General features: G+C 53.6%; 4 protein-coding genes across 4 annotated transcripts; all 4 read left to right on the top strand.

The window, feature by feature from the left end:
* Positions 1-827: 827 nt before the first annotated feature.
* Positions 828-2,317, top strand: JN550_001520 (uncharacterized protein; the record flags this gene model as incomplete). The annotated part of the gene is made up of 4 exons (XM_049312713.1): positions 828-941; positions 1,007-1,095; positions 1,162-2,003; positions 2,085-2,317. 4 exons carry the CDS (start codon positions 828-830, stop codon positions 2,315-2,317), a joined length of 1,278 nt encoding a protein of 425 aa, XP_049176371.1.
* Positions 2,318-3,499: 1,182 nt separating this feature from the next.
* On the top strand, positions 3,500-6,981 carry JN550_001519 (uncharacterized protein; the record flags this gene model as incomplete). The annotated part of the gene is made up of 6 exons (XM_049312712.1): positions 3,500-3,675; positions 4,268-4,318; positions 4,713-4,878; positions 5,332-5,624; positions 6,022-6,359; positions 6,419-6,981. 6 exons carry the CDS (start codon positions 3,500-3,502, stop codon positions 6,979-6,981), a joined length of 1,587 nt encoding a protein of 528 aa, XP_049176370.1.
* Positions 6,982-7,688: 707 nt separating this feature from the next.
* On the top strand, positions 7,689-9,365 carry JN550_001518 (uncharacterized protein; the record flags this gene model as incomplete). Its single annotated transcript, XM_049312711.1, has 3 exons — positions 7,689-7,915; positions 7,981-8,392; positions 8,481-9,365. 3 exons carry the CDS (start codon positions 7,689-7,691, stop codon positions 9,363-9,365), a joined length of 1,524 nt encoding a protein of 507 aa, XP_049176369.1.
* Positions 9,366-18,603: 9,238 nt separating this feature from the next.
* Positions 18,604-21,369, top strand: JN550_001517 (uncharacterized protein; the record flags this gene model as incomplete). The annotated part of the gene is made up of 2 exons (XM_049312710.1): positions 18,604-21,013; positions 21,068-21,369. 2 exons carry the CDS (start codon positions 18,604-18,606, stop codon positions 21,367-21,369), a joined length of 2,712 nt encoding a protein of 903 aa, XP_049176368.1.
* Between the last annotated feature and the right edge of the window lie 530 nt (positions 21,370-21,899).

The raw sequence follows: 21,899 nt of genomic DNA, 5'->3' as shown, positions 1-21,899 counted from the left end.
CCGTGTGTCGCGATTTGAGGCACCCCGCCATCCACCGGAAGCTGACGACGTCATCTTGGTAAGCCACTAGGTTAGCAAAACGACGACAGTCGGCCCTGTTACTCATTCACACAGCACTATGTACAGTGACAAACTGACTTGTGTCGGTGCCGAGGCGTCAAGGCTTGAGAATAATGCGAAAGCCAACGTCTCAAATCCGTGTGAGACACGGGGAGCAATATTACCACGTGTGCTACCCGGCGGCCAAGGAAAAACAATCTGGTGCTCCAAAGCAAACTATGTTGAGCCGCTGGATTGAATATCCCATCTTGCGAGCATGAATTGGAACGTATTTTTGCAATTGCGGATCTTGTTCCGGTGTCCAAACTTCAAAGTTGTCAATTCTAAGAGGTCGGAATATAGTCGTGAACGGAGTTCCTCACAATACTCGCACCCCAGTCACATCCATTTACTACACAACTTGGCCCTGCAGTCGATGAGCAGAACATGCCCCCTATACTATGATCCAAAATAAGCTCCAACAGTTTTGATTCAAGGGCGCTCTGTTAATCTCCGCCCAAGACAGCTGGGCGCTCCAGCAGAGCATCTGAACTTATCACCACATCCGAATGCTGCCTAGAAGATCAGGTCATCAACTCTAGAAATCATGCGAAGTTGTTTCTAGTTATGTTTGCAGTCTGTGGCTTGCAATAGATGTAGGTGGCTGTTAACCATACAAGTATATATAGCAGACGTAGATTGAGGAGCTGCCATGCTATCAAAAATGATTTGTAGCCACTCCTTGCGACAGTTCTCCTCTCTCGTTTCCCTACACACAGCACATGAACATGCATTTGCCTAGAGACCTATATCTGGTGGGGCTGTGGGCTATATCTGCGGTGGCAAAACCCAACGATATTCGCAACTATCATGCGTGCCACCCCGATGCATGTCTACGTGATGTAAGCTAGGAAATAATCACTTCATAGACGAAAGGACTTTCAGTTGCTAATGCACAGGCATCAAGGTCCGACCAAATGCCCAGCAGCCCAGTGCTTCCAAACGGCTGGCTGATTGTTCCTCTTTTCTCTCCTGGACCGTGACTCCATGTCCGGCGTAAGTTTGTATACCAATGAGTGCAATGTACCGGCAACCTGCTACTATACTAATCGCACCCTCTAGCACTTCTACCGCGACCATTACTACAGTTGTGAATGCACCAGGTGTAACAGTCACTGACGTACAGGCCGTCAGCGTGACTTCGACACGGACATATTTCAGTGTGAACACCGTTGCACGGACATCCACGGTCTTCAATACTTCTACCAAATCCGACGTCACGACAACAATTAAGTCCGCGTCCACAGTAACCTTCACTTCGACACTGACCCAGATAGCCACTGTTTCACTCTCCAGCGATGTATCCTCCACTGGACCGCCACCCAGTGCATTACTCAGTCCCTTGAGTCTCAAAAGAGGCATCGCAGCTTCCCGGCCCGTTACTTGTCCAGCTACCTCTTCGGCTAGCTCTGTGCCGCCATATGCTTCTGCCTGCCATGGCCCTCTACAGTACTCGAGTGCGTGTATCTGTGCCGGGGCGGTAGGAAAGGCAACGACGCTCCCAACGCCTACAACCACGAAAACCTTGATCCGCACCAGCACCCTCGCAACGACAACTCGCGTTCGTGCCACCACGACAGTGACTTCCCTGGTGACCACGACAGTACAGAGCAGCCTCGAGCTCAACCCGGTTGTCACGATCACCATTACTGTCACCAGCACTACAATGGCTACCGTAACGTCCTTGGAGCCTCCATCCACTGTGGTTCAGACAGTCGAAGCGACGACGACATCAACGCGCAGTCGCGAGTTCATCTGCTTCGTCAACAGCCAGCTTGTTGCCTATATGCCGGTGAACGGGACTGTTAGTCTGTACGTGCCAGGTCCGTTCGACACGGTCTTCTCCTTGGTGGATAATAGATACCTTTATAGTGTCTTTGGCGGCGGGTATCTCAGCGTCCCAGGTGAGTGCTCATTGACCTCATTGGTCGTCCTCTCTACTGCTGTATACCCGGGCGCTTATTAACCCACTAATCTCTGGAAAGGCAACGGCGACGACCGCATTGTGATTGGGGGAGACTCTGCCCCTGAATCCAACAGGCTCTCCTGTGTGCTGGAAAACGATCCTCCATCGGGAAGGATGTTCTGCTCGTCAACCAACAACACGCGAAATGTATTCACGAAATGCCCGTATAATAACAACCTTTCACTCCTGCACCTGTCGTCGACGGTAGAACCCGGCTGCGAGCCTGTCACCTGGCAATGCTCGTCCATATAATAGGTGGAGCCCTCGGCAACCTTGCAACCTTGCAACCCAGTCCACAAAATTTGTGTGACAGCCATTTCCGTTGTCTTTGTTCACTGCGAAGGATGAAGGGGGGTTTCTGGATCGTGACGTGTCGTGCCATATCCCATAACGCAGTCACGTGTTACCTCAGCGCAAACCACAGGCCAGGGAACGTGTCTACCGTAAACGAGGTTCCGTCGAAGGAACTGAAATACACCTCTTATGCCAGCCTAAGAGTGGAACAGAGTCTCCAGCCAGAGTCATAATCATACGGCCAGGCTGTTGTGCTTACCACTCTACTGTGCCAATACCGAAGCCCGTGTACTGCACTAGCATCTTAATCCATGCCAATTGTCTGATCTCTCGAAATGGGTGCGATATGCTGCAGGTGTCGCAGCTCTTGTCGCGGGGACAGTCCTGCTTGCTCATTGTTATAGCTATACACGGCCCAGGATTCAATCAGCCTTACGGCAAGTATTCTGCCGTAGCAGCTGCATATACTGTGTCTCCGGATTATATAGAGAGAATGGTAGGTCTAGCTTGAGATCAGAAAGATCAAGTGGGATATTGCAATTGCAGACACTCGCGAGTCACCTCGTCGGTCCCCGTACCGTAATCCTCTTGGCCCAATCTTGTCGTCGACAAGATAGCGAGCAACGAGTTTTGCGGGCTAATTGTAAGTTATACCAGAGTGTCCCGAGCATAGTGGTTCTGATTGAAAACTCCCACCAAGAATGAACCAGATCAAGACGCTGAATCGTGATCAGTCTTGAGGCATCTCTAGGCACTAAGGCATCGATGAAGACCGTTGACAATTAGAGCCTGGAGGAAGCTGCATTATATACGTCCTCAACTTGGGTTCAACAGGGTATTTGGTCGCAAGCAGCGACCGCTTATTTCGCATAACTTTGCCGCCCTCGTAGGGCATGCTCACCTACTTTTTGGTGGCCGTCATACAATCATTGATCCTACAAATCCACCTTGAGAGGCGATCATGTCTCCGAACTTGCGGTCTGCCATGTGAACGGCTCTGACGTCCAGCTAGCTAGTCGGGAGGCTTCCAGAGCACTGATCAGTCTGATACAGAACCGAGGCTCCGCCGCTCCGCACATCCACAGTCACAGACAAGCCAGACCCCGACACGTCGCTAGCGCGCTAGAGTACCCGGTCGCCATGGCAACGCCGTCGCCTTTGGCTTTCAGGGGTAAAACGGGACCCGCCAGAGTCTCGGCTCTGATCCTACGCTGGACGTACCGGCATCTGGCTGGCTCTGAAACGAAAAAGCAGGAAAGCTTTCCTGAAGAGCGTCTCCAGGCTCTTGCAATGGGCCCATCAATGGAGATTGGGAGGTTCGCATGAACTCGAGTAGGGACGTTTTCTTCTTTCGAGCTGCTAAGCTGGCAGCACAAACGTAAGATCGGTGGAACCGCGTCGTGTTCTGGGGGCTCAGCTCTCGGCCTGTAGTTACTGTGGTACACTCTGGCCTGCATAGGTCGCGCGGGCGGGTTCCCCAGATGGGCCCAATGGGAGTGATCCACGCTGGCCGCGGCCATGGAAGATGCTTCCTGGCCACATGCAACTCGCCCGCGACGTGGAGGTTGGGGAGTGATCAACGGTCGAATTGGCGACCTTTTTCGTTGTTGGAGGGCCGCAATTGGGCTTGTGCAATTTCTAGCTGTCGTCAAGCGCTGCTACCCAGCCATCCCGCCGACGAGCGTACGAGCTACCGAAGATATATGACCCAACCTCCCAAAGAAGAAAGAGAAGCATCTGCTCCGCTTAAACCCAACCCCCAATGGCTTCGTAGAGACCTCAGCTCTGTTGCAATGGCGGAATAAAGAGCAGAGTCTTGATGCAGAAGAGTAGTGCGCCGACAAGTGCAGCCGAAGCGTTCGATAGACAGCGCCAATCTTGTTGTTGACATGCTCGTGTTCATGGTAGCTATTCGCTCGTGGCGGTATCCGAGGCAGCTGAATGGCTGGATCGAGATAAGTTAGCGGCGGGCTGTTATCCCAGGCTCCGCGGTCACCGACAGATTGACCCATCGATGGGCGACCCCAGCTTGCCTAGGGTGCCTAGGCACACCTGCAGTTGCCAGGAGCTACAGTGCACCCCCTACGTAGTACAGTGTGATGGACAGGTTGGTTTTCTCTTAGTGGCCAGCGGCTACGGCGACGGCTGCGGGATCAATTGGCTCCAGGAACAAGACACCCAAGCTGTACCTAGCTCAGCGCCAGACACAGAAAAGTGATCGTCATCACATCGGACGCACTGGACGCTTTGTAGATGGCAACAGAGGCCACGCATTGCCCCGTGTGCATCTTGACCTTGCTGGCTCCTCCACCCCCAGAAAAAAAAGGCGATGGTTGGGAATACGGGATCATAGCTCCCAGGCAGGCCAGGCCGCGCATCCGGGCACATCCGCGACCTGGGCTCTTGCGAGAGCTGACCTCGAGCGCGGAGGGAGCGGGCTAGTGTGCTCTGTCGGGTCTGTCACAGCGGGCTCAGCGGGCTCAGTGGGCTCATTTCACCCCAAGTGGACCCTCCGTCAGGTGAGGGCCCTCTGGGCCCCCCAAACTTGCTGCAAGTCCCCCAGCCGCTTGGCCGGTTGCGGGCTGGGATAAACAGAGCTCCACCGCGAGTAAACAACGCTGGACCACAGGAACCCTGCATCACGCTGCCACGCATCAGCTCAACCATAGAAAAAGCAGGACCACTTCTGCCCTCCCCCGGCTCTGCGTCTTCTCCCTTTCTCCTCCTCTCCAATAGTCTCAGACGCCCTGCCCGACCGCTTCGTTGCACAGTCCCAGCCCAATCACCGCCTCATCCAACCCCATCCCCTCCGCTCTTCCCCCAACTGAAAGGAAACTGGTCAAGAAGCGCGCCCCGTCCGCTGCTTCTCTCTCCTTCTTCTCTTTCAGACTCAGAAAGAAGAGCAAGAGAAATCTTCTTGTCTTCCTTTCGCTACGAAAGGTTGTCGAGGAGAGGACTCCTGCACCCCAAAGGTCGCCAATCTGGACTTTGAAGCCCGAGTTCCCGTGCCCTTCAGCATCTTCCCTTCGTCTTACAAAGACAAGGCTGAGGCCGTCGAGACCACCACCCAGACCCACGAAGAGGTCGAGATCAAGCTTCCCGCCAAGAAAGCCGGACGGGAAGGTCAATACTCTTCATCCTCTGCCTCTGTCCACCTCCCTCCTCGCGGAGAGCAACGCTACAGCGAAGAAGAGGTCCGTATCACACGTGAAGAGGAACGTCACCACCGTCCCGGTGTCCACCGCGAGTACTACGAGGAACGCAAGTAAGTCCAACCCGACGTTCTTTGTTTTCTCTCTCCCGGCTCTCTCCTGTCGGCCAATTCCCTTTCTACCCCTCTGCTGCGCTCGCCACGAGATTTCCTTGCCCGCTTTGAGCACGCAAGACGGAGACCAGGAGGAGTACAATTATTGCGTCTACGCCAAGGGCTCGTTCGAGCCGGAGCTTGTGGCTCTGCTTGTCTGGGTCTGGAAAAGCGTCACAGTGGAGCTCGATGCAACCCGGAAACCAGGAGCCGCGCAGGCCTGTATATCATGGCAACCAATCTAGTCCTATTCCGAGCCCCCCCTGGGCAGAGCTTGGACTCTATTGGCAAATATTTTGTTGACACAGTACCAATCCGTCTCTCGAACTCCTCTTTGACTAACAACATCACTTCTCAGGCCTGCTACTTCCTACTCCGAGACTTTCGTCGAGGTTGACCGCCAGCACCGCCCGCAGTACAGCGCCATTGATCAGATCGAGCGCCAATACCGCAGCCGCTACCAGCCCTCTTACCAAGAGGACGTCCGCGTAGGCACTACTGTCGACGCCCACAGCTCGCACGCTTCTCGTCCCGTCTACGACGAGCAAGTCCGTATCACCGAGACTACCGTCGACGCCTCCAAGCCCCAGCCTTCCTACCACAAGGAGACCAAGGTTGTTGAGGAAACCGTTGAGTATCCTCGCTCATTCCACTCCGGCGCTCAAAAGTCTAGAATGGGATATTACGACGAAGACGGTATGTCAATGGCCTGCGACCCCCCTACCGAGACCCATGTCAGCTAACTCGTGTCCCAGGCCACTACCACAGTTTCCGCCACGGTCTTCACAAGATGGCCGACAAAGTTTTCCACCACCACCACGACCACGTCGAGACTCGTGCTCCCCGTGTTGTGTCGTCGGAGCCGGCGGCTATCCCCAACACCGTCACCATCCCCTGCCACCACATCCGCATGGGCGACATCCTGATGCTCCAGGGCCGCCCTTGCCAGGTCATCCGCATCTCTACCTCGGCTGCCACCGGCCAGCACCGTTACCTCGGTGTCGACCTGTTCACCAAGCAGCTGCATGAGGAGTCGTCCTTCGTCTCCAACCCTGCCCCCAGCGTCGTCGTCCAGACCATGCTCGGCCCCGTCTTCAAGCAGTACCGTGTCCTCGACATCCAGGATGGCTCCGTCGTCGCCATGACCGAGACTGGTGACGTCAAGACCGGCGTCCCCGTCACTGACCAGTCTGGCCTCTGGAGCCGCCTGTCCAAGTCCTTCGAGTCTGGCCGCGGCAGCGTCCGTGTCCTCGTCCTCAACGACGGTGGCCGCGAGCTTGTCGTCGATGTCAAGACCATCCACGCTTCCAGCCTCTAAATGTGCAATACGCCTATAGTTACGATGTACGGATTATAAACGGAGTCAAATCACTTTGCATTATCACATAGGGTCATTTATCTTGCACATGAACCGGGCGGGTGAGCTTTGGTGCCGCACATGACTGGGTGTCGCGATCGATCTCTCGAGCTTGGAAAAATCGATGTCGGGTTTTCAGTAGATAGTATCTCTGTAGATGACTGGTAATGAGATTTTGGGTTGTTTACGATTAGCACTCCGTATTTCGCTTTGTGACTGCCGCCGTGTGTTGATGCTGCAGAGAAGAGAGCTCCGAGGTGGTTGATACCGGTACCGTAGATCCGGTGTCGCTCGCGTGGCCATAGCTCCATCAAGGTCCTCAGAGCTGAGACCCAGCCGCCTTTGACGCTCGTCCTGGTACCATGGCCAGCCAATCAAGACAAAGACGCCCCGCCTCCAGTGTCGATGGCGCCACTCACGCGCATCTGATAAGTCCGAAGCATGGGCTTATCTACCTGCTGCACTGGGACACTTGGGGGGAGTCACGAGTCTCATGGCCTTCCAGTTGACTGCTTGATATATAGCTCTTGCATCTTCATATAGTTCTGCAGACATAGTGGCTCGCTGGGCGTCTGTCTGCTTAAACCCTATACTATAGCGACTTTTTCATCTTATCTATACTCTATCAACAGTCTCCGCTCTTGATTAAGCTACGACTGACTATAGCCATGGGTGGTTCTCAGTCCACTGTGTCGCCGGAGACGGCCATGCATGAGAAGGCGGTTCTCGAGAGACTTCGCTCTTTCCAGATGAGCGACGAGTCTCCGGAGGACGACTTTGTCCACGTCCAAGACGAGAAGAGGCCCGATGTGCGTCTGTCTCGCGAGGCTGAGGGTTTGCCTGTGCAGCTCATGAGCTCGTGGCAGAGCAGGCTGCTCGAAGACCCCAAGAACAGGTTGGTTTCCCCCGGTGTCGCATCATAAGCGGTATTCGATGCTCACATCGGCTCTCGTCCGCCAGGCTGGCCCTCTCGGCTCTCAGCTCGGCCAACCCCCAGGAAGTCCTGTCCCAGCGGGCGACGCAGATCGCCGACCAGCAGGTCTTCAACATCCAGATCCCGTTCGAGGGCGCGCCCATCACGAACCAGCGCTCGTCGGGCCGCTGCTGGCTCTTCGCGTCGACCAACGTCTTCCGCGTTGCCCTGATGCGCAAGTACAACCTGTCGTCGTTCGAGCTGTCGCAGGCCTACCTCTTCTTCTGGGACAAGCTCGAGAAGTCGAACTACTTCCTGGAGACCATCATCGAGACCGCCGACGAGGATCTGGACAGCAGGCTGGTCCAGCGCGTGCTTGCTGACCCGGTGAGCGACGGCGGGCAGTGGGACATGGTCTATAACCTGGTGGAGAAATACGGTCTTGTTCCGCAGGCTCTAGTAAGTCCTATACCATTCCCATGCTATATTAATATTATTATTATTATTGCGTTAAATACAATGTACGTAGCTAACGTATCCATAATAGTACCCAGATAGCTGGAATGCCATGAACAGCAGCAAAATCAACTACATCGTAGTGGCCAAGCTGCGCGAGTACGCCATCGTGCTGCGCAAGCTGCTCAAGTCGGCGTCCACCACGGCGGCCACCCTCTCGGGAGCGAAGCAGAAGATGATGCGCGAGATCCACCTCATCCTAACGTTGACCCTCGGGCCGCCACCCAGCTCGACGGAGAGGTTCAACTGGAACTTCCTCGACAAGAACGGCAAGGCCCGCAGCGTGTCCCTGACGCCGCTCGAGTTCGCCCGCGACATCTCCTCCCCGGAGTTCCGCATCACGAACTCGGCCATCGCGGGCATGGTGTCGCTGGTGCACGACCCGCGGCACGCGCCGCTGAGCCTGATGACGGTGGACCGGCTGGGCAACATCGTTGGCGGGCGCGGGGTCACGTACATCAACGTGGCGATGCCGGTGCTCAAGCAGGCGTGCGTGTCGATGCTCAAGGCCGGGGTGCCCGTCTTCTTCGGGTCCGACGTGGGCAAGTTCAGCAACTCGGCGGCCGGCATCATGGACCTGGCGCTGATCGACTACGAGCTGGGCTTCAACGTCGACATGCTGGGCCTGGGCAAGGCCGAGCGCCTCCAGGTCGGCGAGAGCGCCATGACCCACGCCATGGTGCTCACCGCCGTCCACGTCGACCCCCACGGCGCCCCCCTGCGCTGGCGCGTCCAGAACAGCTGGGGCGAGGCCGCCGGCGACAAGGGCTGGTTCGTCATGAGCGACCGCTGGATGGACGAGTTCGTCTACCAGGCCGTCGTCGACCCGCGCTTCCTGCTCAAGGAGGTCCGCGACGTGCTCAAGAAGGAGCCCATCGTCCTGCCCCTTTGGGACCCGATGGGCTCGTTGGCTTGAGGGGGAGATGTGGGATGGCGCAGAATGAGCTTATGAGGGGCGATTTCTGATGATATTGATTCCATGATGAGCAACTATAATAGCACCCTGTCCCACAGACGACCTACCTACAGTAGGCAAATTTGTATTTTCTCGCAATCATTCGATAGGTTCATGCCACTTTTGGTCCATCCTAACCTATGAGTCTTGTTGGGCTCCTTGATTGCAGCTTCGTGTACCCGCGGCTCGTCCCAGGAAGCTCGATCTTGATTTGAAATAGCACAAGAGGTTTCAAGCAGAAGTTCCAGATATCATTAGCGGGTGTAGCTAGGAGGTTGTCATAGGCCAACCGAACGTAGAGTTTAACACTAGCAATCCAGTATAGTCGCACGTACGATCGTCCCATCGCTGTATTCGAGGCATAGCCCGTGGCTGTGTAGCTTTAAATAATGAAACAATTCGAGCCGGCCATATTAACCCAATGGCATTTCAGGCTCCCAGCCACGTCAATATACATCAGAAGAACTGCACCTACTCTACAATGCTTTGCTAGCCAAAGCTACCTTTGCGCGTTCATCTTCTCGAATCAAACGACGAGCTCGGGTCATAGATAATTCCACTGACATCACGAGCATTCAACATTGATCGCAGCAAGCTGCCCGAGACCAAGCCAATAATACACGATGTTCAGGCATGTCTGCCTAATAGAACGAAGGCGTCCGCAGCCTGCTGCGGTTTTCGGCCCCGCGAATAACAAGACGGGCTCTTGTTGCACAACAGCAACAATTCCAGCCACAGCCACCCTCCTCCCCCGTAACAATTAAGCAATCTACAGATGCCGCGACCATAGCAACCATACATGATGGATCTGTCATCTAATGTGTGGCAGTGCATCGCCAGCAGCCAGTCTTCGGTCCGTCCTCTACCTGTGATTGCATGTTTTCTTATTCCACTACTTGACCCCGCGCCGTCATAATCTGCTGCCATCTCTCTGCGTCTCTTCATAGCTTCAGATCATTCAGCAGCATGCAGACATTTCGATAGAACCAACATACAGATCTGGCTAGCACAATGCGGGCGTAAATTACGAGATATCGAACCCTTCTCTGGTTTGAGGGCACTATCAATTCAGTACTAGGGAAGGCCAACTCATACGATCGTTGTAGAAAGCACGGGCAGAAATACCTTATTTCGCCCAACTCACTTCCCTTGTTTGTTGGTGTCGAATGTCATGATACCTCATGACATCCACGTCTTCGATCGCTAGCATACTGGCACTGGTAAGCCACGCTCATAGAGATTTGGGTATGTAATACTAATCTCAGGCACTCTAGTGTGCCACACGGAGTGTCAAGTCATCATGAGTTCTCCTCAACCTCCAGACCAAGACACTGGATTCTGCGCCGACTGTAGAGCTTTGGATTTTCATGCTGCATTACATGCTCTCGAAGCCATTGATGAGAATAGTAAGACTCGAAGAAACGATCCAGAAAGTCTCTACTACACAGAATTCGGAAAAGGAAGAAGTGTAGTTTTGGCCGATTTAGGGATGAGATATACACAACCTCCCACCAATGGCTGCATGCTTTGCTCCCGGCTCTTCGAAACCCGAGTTCCACAATATGGCCGAACCAGGGGGCAACAGGTCGAAAATAAGCTCATGGCATTCCCTTTCTTCGACGAATGGCCTAAAAGCCAGGTTTCCCCGAGTTCCCTCGCCTCAAAAATGATCATTGTTGCTGTTATAGCCAAAGATATCGATCTCTGGGGCGCCCAACTTAGTCTATCAAATCTTGGGTATCTGGTTTTTCATCTAGACACTGCTAAGTCTCTTAATCGCACGGTCGTCAGGAGTGTACCACCGACTTTGCAGTGTGAAGAGATATTGCAGTGTTTGAACGACTGTCAGCGAACTCACTATGAATGCACACAGTCTAGACCACCGTCATCGGTTTCAAAATTGGTGGATTGCCAAGAATTAAAAGTCTGCGATGCAGAGCCTTCCCAATCATACTTTGCTCTCAGCTATGTCTGGGGCGGAGTATCAATTTGTTCGGCAGACGCGCAGGGGAGATTGCCTTCCAAATTGCCTCACACTATTCGAGACGCCATTGTTATCACAAAGCAACTTGGGTTCCGATATATTTGGATAGACCAATACTGCGTTGAACAGAATAACTCTGCACTACGACACCAGCAAATTCTTGATATGGGACAGGTTTATAACAATGCTGAGTTGACACTTGTCGCAATTGGTGGCTCAGACGCCACCCACGGCATTGATGGGGGCCTGTCACGACCAAGGCTAACGAAATCCTCCATAAAGTTGGGTGACTGGACAATTACGTTTCAGTCAGGGGATATCGGACACGCAATTGATAAGTCTGCCTGGGCAAAAAGAGGCTGGACTTACCAAGAGGCATTCCTCTCCCGCCGATTGCTATTTCTACATGGCAGCCAGGCTCTTTATCAATGCCGTGGGCTTTGCTACACTGAGTCTCTTGGAAGATGGCCGTGGCTGGCCACGAAGGCAGATCAACCCACACCGATATTGGCACCATACGCGTATCGATTCGGCCCATCTCCTGACTGCAAACATACCGGTATCCCCTCCGTAATGGAGTTAAATGGAATTCAGGACTATGGGTCGCATGTGAGCAACTTTTTGGGCAGGGATTTTACATTCCCTCAAGATGCACTCGATGCGTTTGCTGCAGTGATCGAGGAATCGAAGAAGTCATGGAAAAGATTCCCTCGGCTCGAAGAATTCCAACGGGCCCTCATCAATGGCCATTCATCACAAGATCGGAATTATGATACCAGATGTGAGGCCAGTCCATCATACCCTCAACTCCCAGCGTCATGTGGTTGTCTGTCTTCAAAGGATGGTTTGAACGGCATAAGCACGCCGACAATATGCTTCACTCAGGGAATTCCATATTTCATACTGGAAAATCCATCTCCGACTAAGCTGCATTACGGATCACTTATACAAGGGCTGATGTGGAAAAACATAACCTGCATCCGACGATATAATCAACTACCATCGTGGTCTTGGGCAGCATGGACCTTTAAACGTCCCTACCATTGGGATTGGGATTGGGATTGGGATTGGTTTTGTTTTGGAGAGTTTTACGACTGTACCATGACTTTTTCAAATGTTTATTTCCAGCAGGAAGTATCAGAAGATGCAGCAGATGCCAGTACGATGCTCACAAAGGGTACTCAGAATATGAATCCCCCCAACATACTAATTTTCGATGCATATCTTATGCCTTTGACCGCCCCTTTTCTCAATAACTGCCGTTCAAAGTTTCAGCGTTGGAAAATCAACAGACCTTCGGAAGCTACCACATATCAGTGCTATCTCGCCCATGAGGGGTACTCTGATGAAGTAGATAGGACGACCCTTCTAGATGGTGGATATTCTCTGTTACTCCTCGGAGCCGAGATTAGACCTGGAAGGCAAATCGGATCTCTTATGGTTGTACGCCATCTTCAAGATGGATATTTTGAACGCGCGGGTTGCTTGGTAGTAAAAGAAGATTTTCCTAAGGAGAAAGACAGCCCGTTTCGAAACGCTGTGCAAAGGCTGATTAATAAAGGGAACATGTCGACATATCGAATCAAGTAGCCCGCGGAACGGTGAATAGTTTGCTAAGTAGTAGTTTTTAGCATCAAATACAATCATATGTCGTCACAGATCACATAGCCGCCATTGTAGATTAACCACGCCTCCTATTTTCTAAGGTCAAGATTTGGTGATTGGCACATATCATTCGAGAATTGCCAGATAGCTTTGAGTTTTCGGACTTAGTTTGAGTTTGCACCTCATGGAAAAAGGCTCTCTTTCTTCCAATACTTCCCTTTGAGCTGACTACATGCCCGGTCGCGCATCACTTTTTTCACTAGGCATGTCGATGCACAGAAGAAATTCGTCCATCTAAACTTTTGGGGAAAAAAATAAAAATTTGCGCGAAGCATATACGATCCAAGAGTGATTTTTAGCTTCATTCCCCCCTGGTTTGGCTCTTTGTGCTATGCTCTTGGACGGTAGGTGCCACATCATTGTGATGACAGGCTGGAGCTGCTAGTTCTTGCGGTGTTCTTGCCGTTGGCCTCTTGTGGTCGACGCTCCCTTGATTTAGCTCAAGAAGGATCAAGAACAGCATTTACGAGGGATGCTTATCGTGTCAGGTACAAGTCCTGGCATTGTGTACGGGCTGACTTGAGGATTGATAAGGGAAGAATGCTGCGACAGAGCTAGATTCTGCAGGACACTTCGCACTTCAGAAATCAAGCCTCTGCAAGGGAACCGTACGACCACAGAAATTCTCGCAGAGCGGAAAAGAGGGTCGCTTAATAGGTTCCGCGTTCGAGACCATGGTAAGTATGGTAGTGTATTTGCCCGCTGACATCGCCATTACGCTTATCTGCGCTGGCAATCCGTAACTAATACCACTCTTCCAATGGTTACCTTCAGAGCCGTCTCCTCTTATTAACAACAACTGATAGTGGAAATATGGGCAAAATAGTAATGATAGCCACATAGAGACATGGTGGGTCTACGGCCAAATTGTATCAGGATTCTCCGATAGACCGTTGAAGCCCAGAAACCATTGTTCGAGTAATAGTACAGACAGCTACAAACATTATTAAGAAACTAGCAGTAAGTGTAGATTGTCAAGATGTGTCTGATGCTTACAGGGTCAATTACAGGGAGGGGTATCTATGTCAATGTGGGTTGAGCACTGGAGAGTATACGGCAATACAACTCTAGTTTGGAATGGGATAGATGATGGGAGTGCTTCAAAAGTGCGAAAATACATAAAATCATAATAGTACTGATAATCATACTCATAAAGCCACTTACTTAACGTCAGATGAGGAGGAATGTGCGAGCAGAAAAGGGGGTGGGTAAACCAACGCCGTTGTGATCTTTTCCCATGCCACCAGAATGATTCTGGACAACAATTGAATCACATATGATGTAACAGCGGCTAGGAGAGAGCGTCTCTTTGTTTTTGTGGCCAGCATCGGGAGTTGACCTTTTGGCAGCGCGTCTTCATCGAAATCCCCTCATCCCGAAATGTTGGCACTCCTCTCCATCTGGCCACAGACGGCCACTACGGTGCCATGCCTTATGTCCGAGGCGGTGTGAGGGTTGTAGATGCCGAGGAAAGATCGCACGGCTCATAGCCTCTGATGGTAGAGCGTGAGGAGTTGGTTCGACTCAGCTGCAAGTCGTCGAGTCGTGTAACGATGGTGCCGCATGTGCTTACGCCCTGAATAGGCATGAGGCGTCAATGCACACGCAGGCAGAAGAAGGCGCATCGTAGTTTTGGTTCATCATGTGAGCTGTCACGGCAACGTCCTGGCTGTCAGCGGCGATCTATAGGTGTCAGAGGGTGCGTTGCTGGGGTCTACAGCCCCTGCCCCTGTCTTTTATCTTCAAACTTCCAGAAAAGGTAGGGACGCAGGCTACTGTGTACGCTACATGATCTTCAAGGTCCGACGGAGTTTGTCTTCACCGTACTTTCGGGCGGCAACACTCTTGCATCTTCATCGAATCCTCTCGTCTCGCGGCACCGAAGTGCTGCAGAAGGTGGTCAGACCACGGTGGCGACGTCTTCCTGATGAAACCTTCAGACACTTATAGCTTGGGTCATGTTCGTGCCCAATAGAACCCAAGGCAACAACTCAGAGCCGCATATGTTCTCTGTGTCGATCATACTGCACCTGTCGAGCTTGAAGTTTCCTGTATAGGGGAAACAGCTACCAATGGTCAGAACACCCGCCGCCTCGTTTATAGGGGAGTACGCCCCGGTCCGGAACTAAATGATGAAGACTCTACAACTCCGCATTAACGAGAAGTCTCACTACGAGAAAACTACATTTTCTAGTGTCAAAGACAGTTGAGACGCGATTTCTGAGTGGATTGAGATACATAGGATCCGCATCTTGCTTGGCCTGAAATATCTTCTCTTCCATCGTATCTCGGAGCCACACGCGCGAATCCGAATGGCGCTGGGCTTGGGTATCATCTCGCGGATGGCCTGTACCTTGGAGGATGACCAATGCAATTGGTCTTTGGTAGGTGTTTGCCGGGATCAACGTTCATGGCAATTACAGTAGCCGGTCGGGCACGAGGCAGGGCAACCCAGTCTACCCAACATGGTCTGGGCGTAAATCAGCCGACAAAGGCTTCTAAAACCTTTTCCACCGAGACTATTGTTTGTGACTATTGCGTTCTGGGTTGGCTGCCGCTTCTAGGCAGGGCACCTCAGTATAGTCCACATGGCCGGCTGGGAAGAGCCTAGCAGCCAGCGTAGCAGATGAGGAAATTATTATAGTCTCAACGGTTCTGTACGAAACCGGTAGGCAACGAGCAACTTGATACATAGTCTCCACGTTTTGTCTCGCCGTAGTACAGGAACGCTTGTGAATAGGCCGGCAGTAGGCCGTCAGGCCATGTCCTATGTGGGGTGAGGCAAAATTCTAGAAATCTTGCTGTGGCAGTTTCGGTGGACGCGGGCCGCGGTAACCCGCGCCAGTGAAGCTGCGATCTGCCGAGCAGGGCGCGGTCCTGACTGGGCGGTGCTGAAAGAACGCATGTCGCATGTCGATCGGCGGGAATAGAGGAGGCTGTCAATGCCTTGGCCATTGCCAATCAATTGGGCAACAAAGCGAGTATGCGGAAGTAAAGTTTCGGCTGGCGAGTCGGCAGGGTCTCGTTGTGGATCGATGTAACTGGACGACAAGCATCATTGCCAAATGGGGGTTGACAACATCACTTTTCCTTGTGTAACCAATTCATGGGCAGGTTCTTTTACCAGAGCAACAAGAAGCCCTGAGCTTGCTGGCTTGTTAGTAGAGCGGATCGACTAGCGATTAGGTTGGGCTCTAGCATCGAAGCCCAAAATGCGACTGGGGGAATAGATTTGCAACAGCGGCAATCCCAACCCATTCATCCTTGCACTTCTTTACACGCGACCAGATGGAAGATGGGGACTTCGATTGAGTGGGGGGCTTGGACACATAACAGCACCATGCACAACCGCAAGAAACGGCAGCAAACCGCCCGCCCTGGTGTGACGGAATTGATGCCACAGAAGAGGCAATGACCGGATCCCTTCGTGCCTGGAGGATTGGCCGCTGCGTGTATGCGAGTTATTAATAGGTTGAATGCCATCCGTAGCAGCAGTAGAGAAGGGATGGGCCGAGCCAACCACGTGGTCCGAGACAGTACAATGCGAACCATTCGCAGTTCATTGCACCAAGCTATCAACTAGAGCCGATGCTCTCATATGACCAGGTTGAAAGCTGACTATGGATTGTAGTCAGGAGGCTGTATGTGTGTATGTATGTAGTAAGTGAAAACGTCCCAGAAAGATATCCAGCGCTCCGCCAGCGGCCTTGCCTCTCGTCTCTGGTCACTCTTGCACGTAATTGGGTAACCACACCCGCAGAGTCATCCCGAGGCACGCATTGACATCTCGCGGCCTGAGGTGCTGGCATGATCATGATCCAGAAGAGGAACCACGAGTAGTTTTACGGGAATTACGCAGACAGACAGGCACACAAGAGGGCCAAGACAGCTGGACAGGGCAAGCAGGGCAACCCGCAAGAGCCAACAGCCAGAGTTGCAAGTCCGTATTTCGACTAACTACTGCTGATCGTCGCTGGCAGGCGGCGCGACAGAGCCCGAAGGGGGAAAGAGGCGTTGTCGCTAAGATGGTCCGCCGCGCGCTGCTCCAGCCCAGGCCCCAGGCTCACCCCTGACGGACGACGGCGCAACGGACTGACGCAACCTTCCACGGGCAGGGGATTGCACTTCGTCTGACCCGGACGTCATCGCCAATTTCTCTGGCGCCCCTCCATCCCAGAGGCTCGGGTAGCTTGTCCGTGCGACCATCTGGCCTGTGTCGTGCCCGTCTGGCCTGTCTGGCCTGTCTGGCTGTCTGGCTGTCTGGCTGTCTGGCATCGTCGTTGTGAATCCGCCCTTGTAAACCTGGGCGAAACAAACCCCGTCGTGCCCCCCTTCCCCCCACTCTCTTCGCAGACTTTCTTTGACTTGCATGATACCTACAGGCTGCACGAGAGACCTAACCTGCTCCGCGTCTGCATCTCTACCAAGCCCAAGCCGGCCGGTATCTTGCAGCGATTTTTCTCCAGAGGCCTGCTTCTAGCCCGTCTTATATGCAGAGCCTCAGCGTCGGAAGCAGCGCGAACACACCCTCACATCTCTTCTCTGGCCATTCGCTAGCTTCTGCTCTTATCGGCCCTCGTTGCTGACCAGGAGCCGACACACACAGCTGCAGCTGAGGAGGGGACGCAGGGTGCCGTGCCGGCAGGACCTCGAGAACCAGCAAACGTTGTGATCGCCGCCGTGGCGCTGCAAGAGACACAGAAAGCTGTCCAGAGCAGCCTCTCCAATCCCGCTGTCACTACATTGGAAGCCTCTTGTTGACAATTTAAGTTGACTGGACGATCTTGTTGACACGGACCCGGGGCACACGCCATCAGGCCGACACGACAACACCATCAATTTGTCTTTCGCCTACCACCCGCGCTCATCACCCCCTTTGCCTCTCGGTCGTGAGGGGTCATTTGACCAGAAAATCCCCCCAGAGATCTGAGACTTGCATTGTTCTCGTCAACAGACGGGCGGGAGCAGCGGCTGCACACATCTCGACTCCACTCCCAATTGCACTTGAGCATTCTGGACAAGGTCGCGCTTCCGGTTAGTGGCCACTATTGGAGCTGCTCGCCCATCCCGCGATCTGCGGCCCAGCTGGCATACGCAGCGGGCGCCGTGCAAGCGGCCACTCTACCCCACGATTGTCCAGGACCCTTATCGCCTCATTGGGCATTTCGTACTCAACCCGAATATTTGACCTGGGACAACTCGGGAAAAGGCACCAGCGCGTTACGGTGCAATTACACAACTAGCTCTCCGAGCTGCATCACGGCGACAAGTTGCGAGCCCAAGGCCTCCACGCGAACGTAGACATCTCGGCGCTTTCAAGCTCGGTCGGCCTGTCTTCTTTTCGCCCCCACTGGGAGAATCTTCCATCTTACGCACATATATAATCATACTTGGCTGTATTATCGCCCTCGAAAGATCCCGGATATCCCACTCTCGGGCAAGCTACCCGATCTCCAGCCAGTCTCTGCTTATTGTCACACCTCGAAAATCCTCCTAGTCTCGTCCGAGTATCATCCCATCAACGACCCCTCTACAGTTAACACACACAACATGTACGAGCACCCAATGTCTGACCCTCGGTACCGGTATAACTCAGGGCGTCGCTCCCCTACGTTCAACCCGGCAAGGGCTTCCTTGCCTATCGGCGTCGGGTACGGCGCTTCGTATACCGGAGATATCCATGCTGTTCCGACCGCTCGCTACGATGCGACTATTCCTCGGCGACAGGGCGAGGGTCACCACCGGGCGCCGACTACCACGACTATCACGACATACAACGTCACGAAAGAGCCTCTTACTCGAAACGCCAGCACCCGTGATCAGAGCCGGACACGACATCGGTCATCCACCATCGATACAGGCTCCGTGAAGCCCATCATCGTCACTACGAACCACTCCCGCCCTCATGATTCCGGGACATCGCACAGGTCTCGCAGACCGGAAAGTCCAAACAGAGATCCTTACCGATCCAGTGAGGAGACATACTACAGCCAACCGGCATCATCCATTCGGGCACGGAGCCACAACAGACACCATAGTGCGAGCATTGACAACGACGAGTTCTACCGAGCGAGGGAACGGTTAGGAGGCGATGATCGTCTCCGCGCACCAGCCCGACCGCATAGTCGCGGCTCCATGTACGTCAATACTCCAAAGGGTAGCATTGCCGACTTTGCGGTCGACGATTACGAGTACACGAAACCGAGCGATCTGGCAAGGTATGATCTGGATCACGACCGGCCGCGAAGCCGTAGCAGGCGCGATAGTTTCGACCGTGGAGCGAATTACTACCGCCCATCTGTCGTTGTGAGCAACGATATTGGTGGCCGTCCTGATGGAAGACGGGCCCCTCCAACATCCGGTGCTCTTGACCGATACAACAAGCATGCCGCGTCTGGTATATATGATCGCCCTGCACTTGCTATGCCTGCATTGCCTGCAGCGCCTATCCCACCACCGCCCATCGACCCTGCCCGCCGGTCAGGCACTCTTGATGTACCGGCCAGTCCAACTATTGACCGCCGGAGCTCGCGACCGCGACCTGTATCACTTTATCAGGATGCTCCTCCCCGCATGGGCCAATTGGATGATATGTTCCGTCCTCGGGATGACGAAAGGATACACAGGGACCACCGACGGGATCGCGGTGACGAGTTTGCGCGTGATGATACCATTGCATCGCGCGGCTTCGGGCTGCGTCCCGAACTGATGGACCACGCAGAAAGCCGGCGGCCTGTCGAACCAGAGCGGCGGGATCTCGAGGATCGTCGTCCACGCAGAGACGAGTCTCGCGAACCAAAGCGTAGATCGGACGAGGACCTGGATAAGCTTCGCGGCCGTCATGAACGAAGACCGTCTGAGCTTAGAGATCGGCCAGCTCGGGTTGAGGAGAGCCGAGACCGGAAAGAGAGCAAGGGAGAGAAGGTGCGCGACAAGGTTGTTGCCGGCCTTGGCGTTGCGGCTGCCGCCATTGGCCTCGGTGCTCCCAAAGACAAGGAAGAGGATCGAGATGCGAAAATCTCCCCACGGCGGCATAGAGACTCTGATCTCGAACATGAAGCTCTCGGCTCCCGTGCTGCTGAACGCTACAAACCACGCGAGACAGATAATGAGCGCAAGTCACCACCACGCGAGGAACCAATTGTTGTAGAGTCACGACGCGACGCGCCGAGAGATAAGGTCAGCCCAAGAGACGAGTCTACCTCTCGTGAACGTGAAAGAGAAAGGGAGAAGGCAAAGGAGCGAGACCGTGACCATGACCGGGAACGCGAGAGGCAACGCAATAGGCGAGACGCAGACCTTCAGTCCAGCAGGCCCAAGGATGGCGGAAAAGATAACTCTGACCATTCAGACGACTCCGCCGGAGGCACCAGTCGGCGACGCCGTCGTGCTTCGACTGCGTTCAACCCGAATGATACCAAGGGTTTGATGGATCTCAAAGCTCTACTAGCTGCCATGGATGATAACGGCAAGCCAAGAGAAAAGGACAGGTCTACACCGAAGGATCGCACAGAAGCTACCAACAACGCTTCCACTGCGGCGTCGTCTGCTTCTGAGAAGCAAGCCGTTTCAAGGCGGGACCTCGACCGGGCGCGAGACGAATCAAGAGGTCGAGAAATGGCTGCCGAGGCTGAGCAAAAACAGGTTCGCGTTGTATCACCACCCCGGGACAAGGGGGACTCAAGACCCATCAAGGGTATACTGAAGCAACCCACCTCTCAGTTCCCTGAGGATACGAATCCTGTTCGCGAAGGCGTTGCTCCTCACAAGGACGACAAGACCAAGAAGGATGTGCCTTCTGGTGCTCGCTGGACCAAGATCAACCGACGTGTCATTAACCCGGAGGCATTGACCATTGGCAAAGAAAGATTTGAGGTCAGAGATGACTTCGTGATTGTCCTTCGTGTCTTGAGCAAGGAGGAGATTCAGGCATATGCCACGGCTACTGCTCAGTTGCGAGGTAAGCACAGTCGCTATGAATAATTATCGAGAGCGGACACTAATTCATCAGCAGAAATGCGGCGAAAGGAGTTCGAGCAAGAACATGGTGGTGATCGAGAACAGGAGGACCGTGGGCGCGACCGTGACGATGAGGAGCGACGTCGTCGCCACCGGCGTCGCGATGAGGAGGAGCGGGAACGCCGTGACCGGGAGGCTGACCGGGACCGTCACCGTCGGCATCGCCAGGATGACACGCAAGAAAATGACCGTCCGCGAGCCATTGAGTACGATGACGGCAGCCGCCATCTTCCCCATCGCTCGCACCGCGACAGGGACTTGGAGACAATCGCTAGCAGCACCGATGACAGGCGATGAGGTGTTGGCCTGATTTGACCCTTTCTTGTCTTAGCCTTAAATTTTGGGTTGTTGTTTCCGGTGATATAGAGGAGTTGGCAAATTATCGGACCGAGATACCAAAGCATGTACGAGGGAGTTTATATAGCAAAGCATTGGAAAGCGAGCGAGCTCGGCGGGACTTCATGTAAATCATGTCACAGGGGTTTTTCGTCTCTGTATGATATCGGCAAAAAAAATCTTTTCAAACACGATTATATCTATGAAACAGTGCACTTGTGACTTCAATACGGTGGGCTGGTTGCGTCGAGATATCGATATTATTAGAGTTTCAGCACGATGCCAGGGCATCGTAAACCTTTCGTCGGTTTCTGGTCTGACGCTTGGTGCATTGGAGAACACCGCCAGCCAGGGCCTGACCTCGAGCGTCGAAGGTGGGCAAACTGCGTTTCCTTGCGGCAGCGCGTGTCATCTCAGCAGTCTCCTCTGGCTCTCCCGGCCTGATGTTTCCATACTGCGCATTCCGCTGCCGTGAGCAAGCCCGCGTCAAG

The sequence above is a fragment of the Neoarthrinium moseri genome, assembly GCF_022829205.1.
Source record: "Neoarthrinium moseri strain CBS 164.80 chromosome Unknown scaffold3_Wmoseri_CBS_16480, whole genome shotgun sequence".
Lineage (NCBI taxonomy): Eukaryota > Fungi > Ascomycota > Sordariomycetes > Amphisphaeriales > Apiosporaceae > Neoarthrinium > Neoarthrinium moseri.
This window is presented reverse-complemented; position numbering and strand designations above follow the sequence as displayed.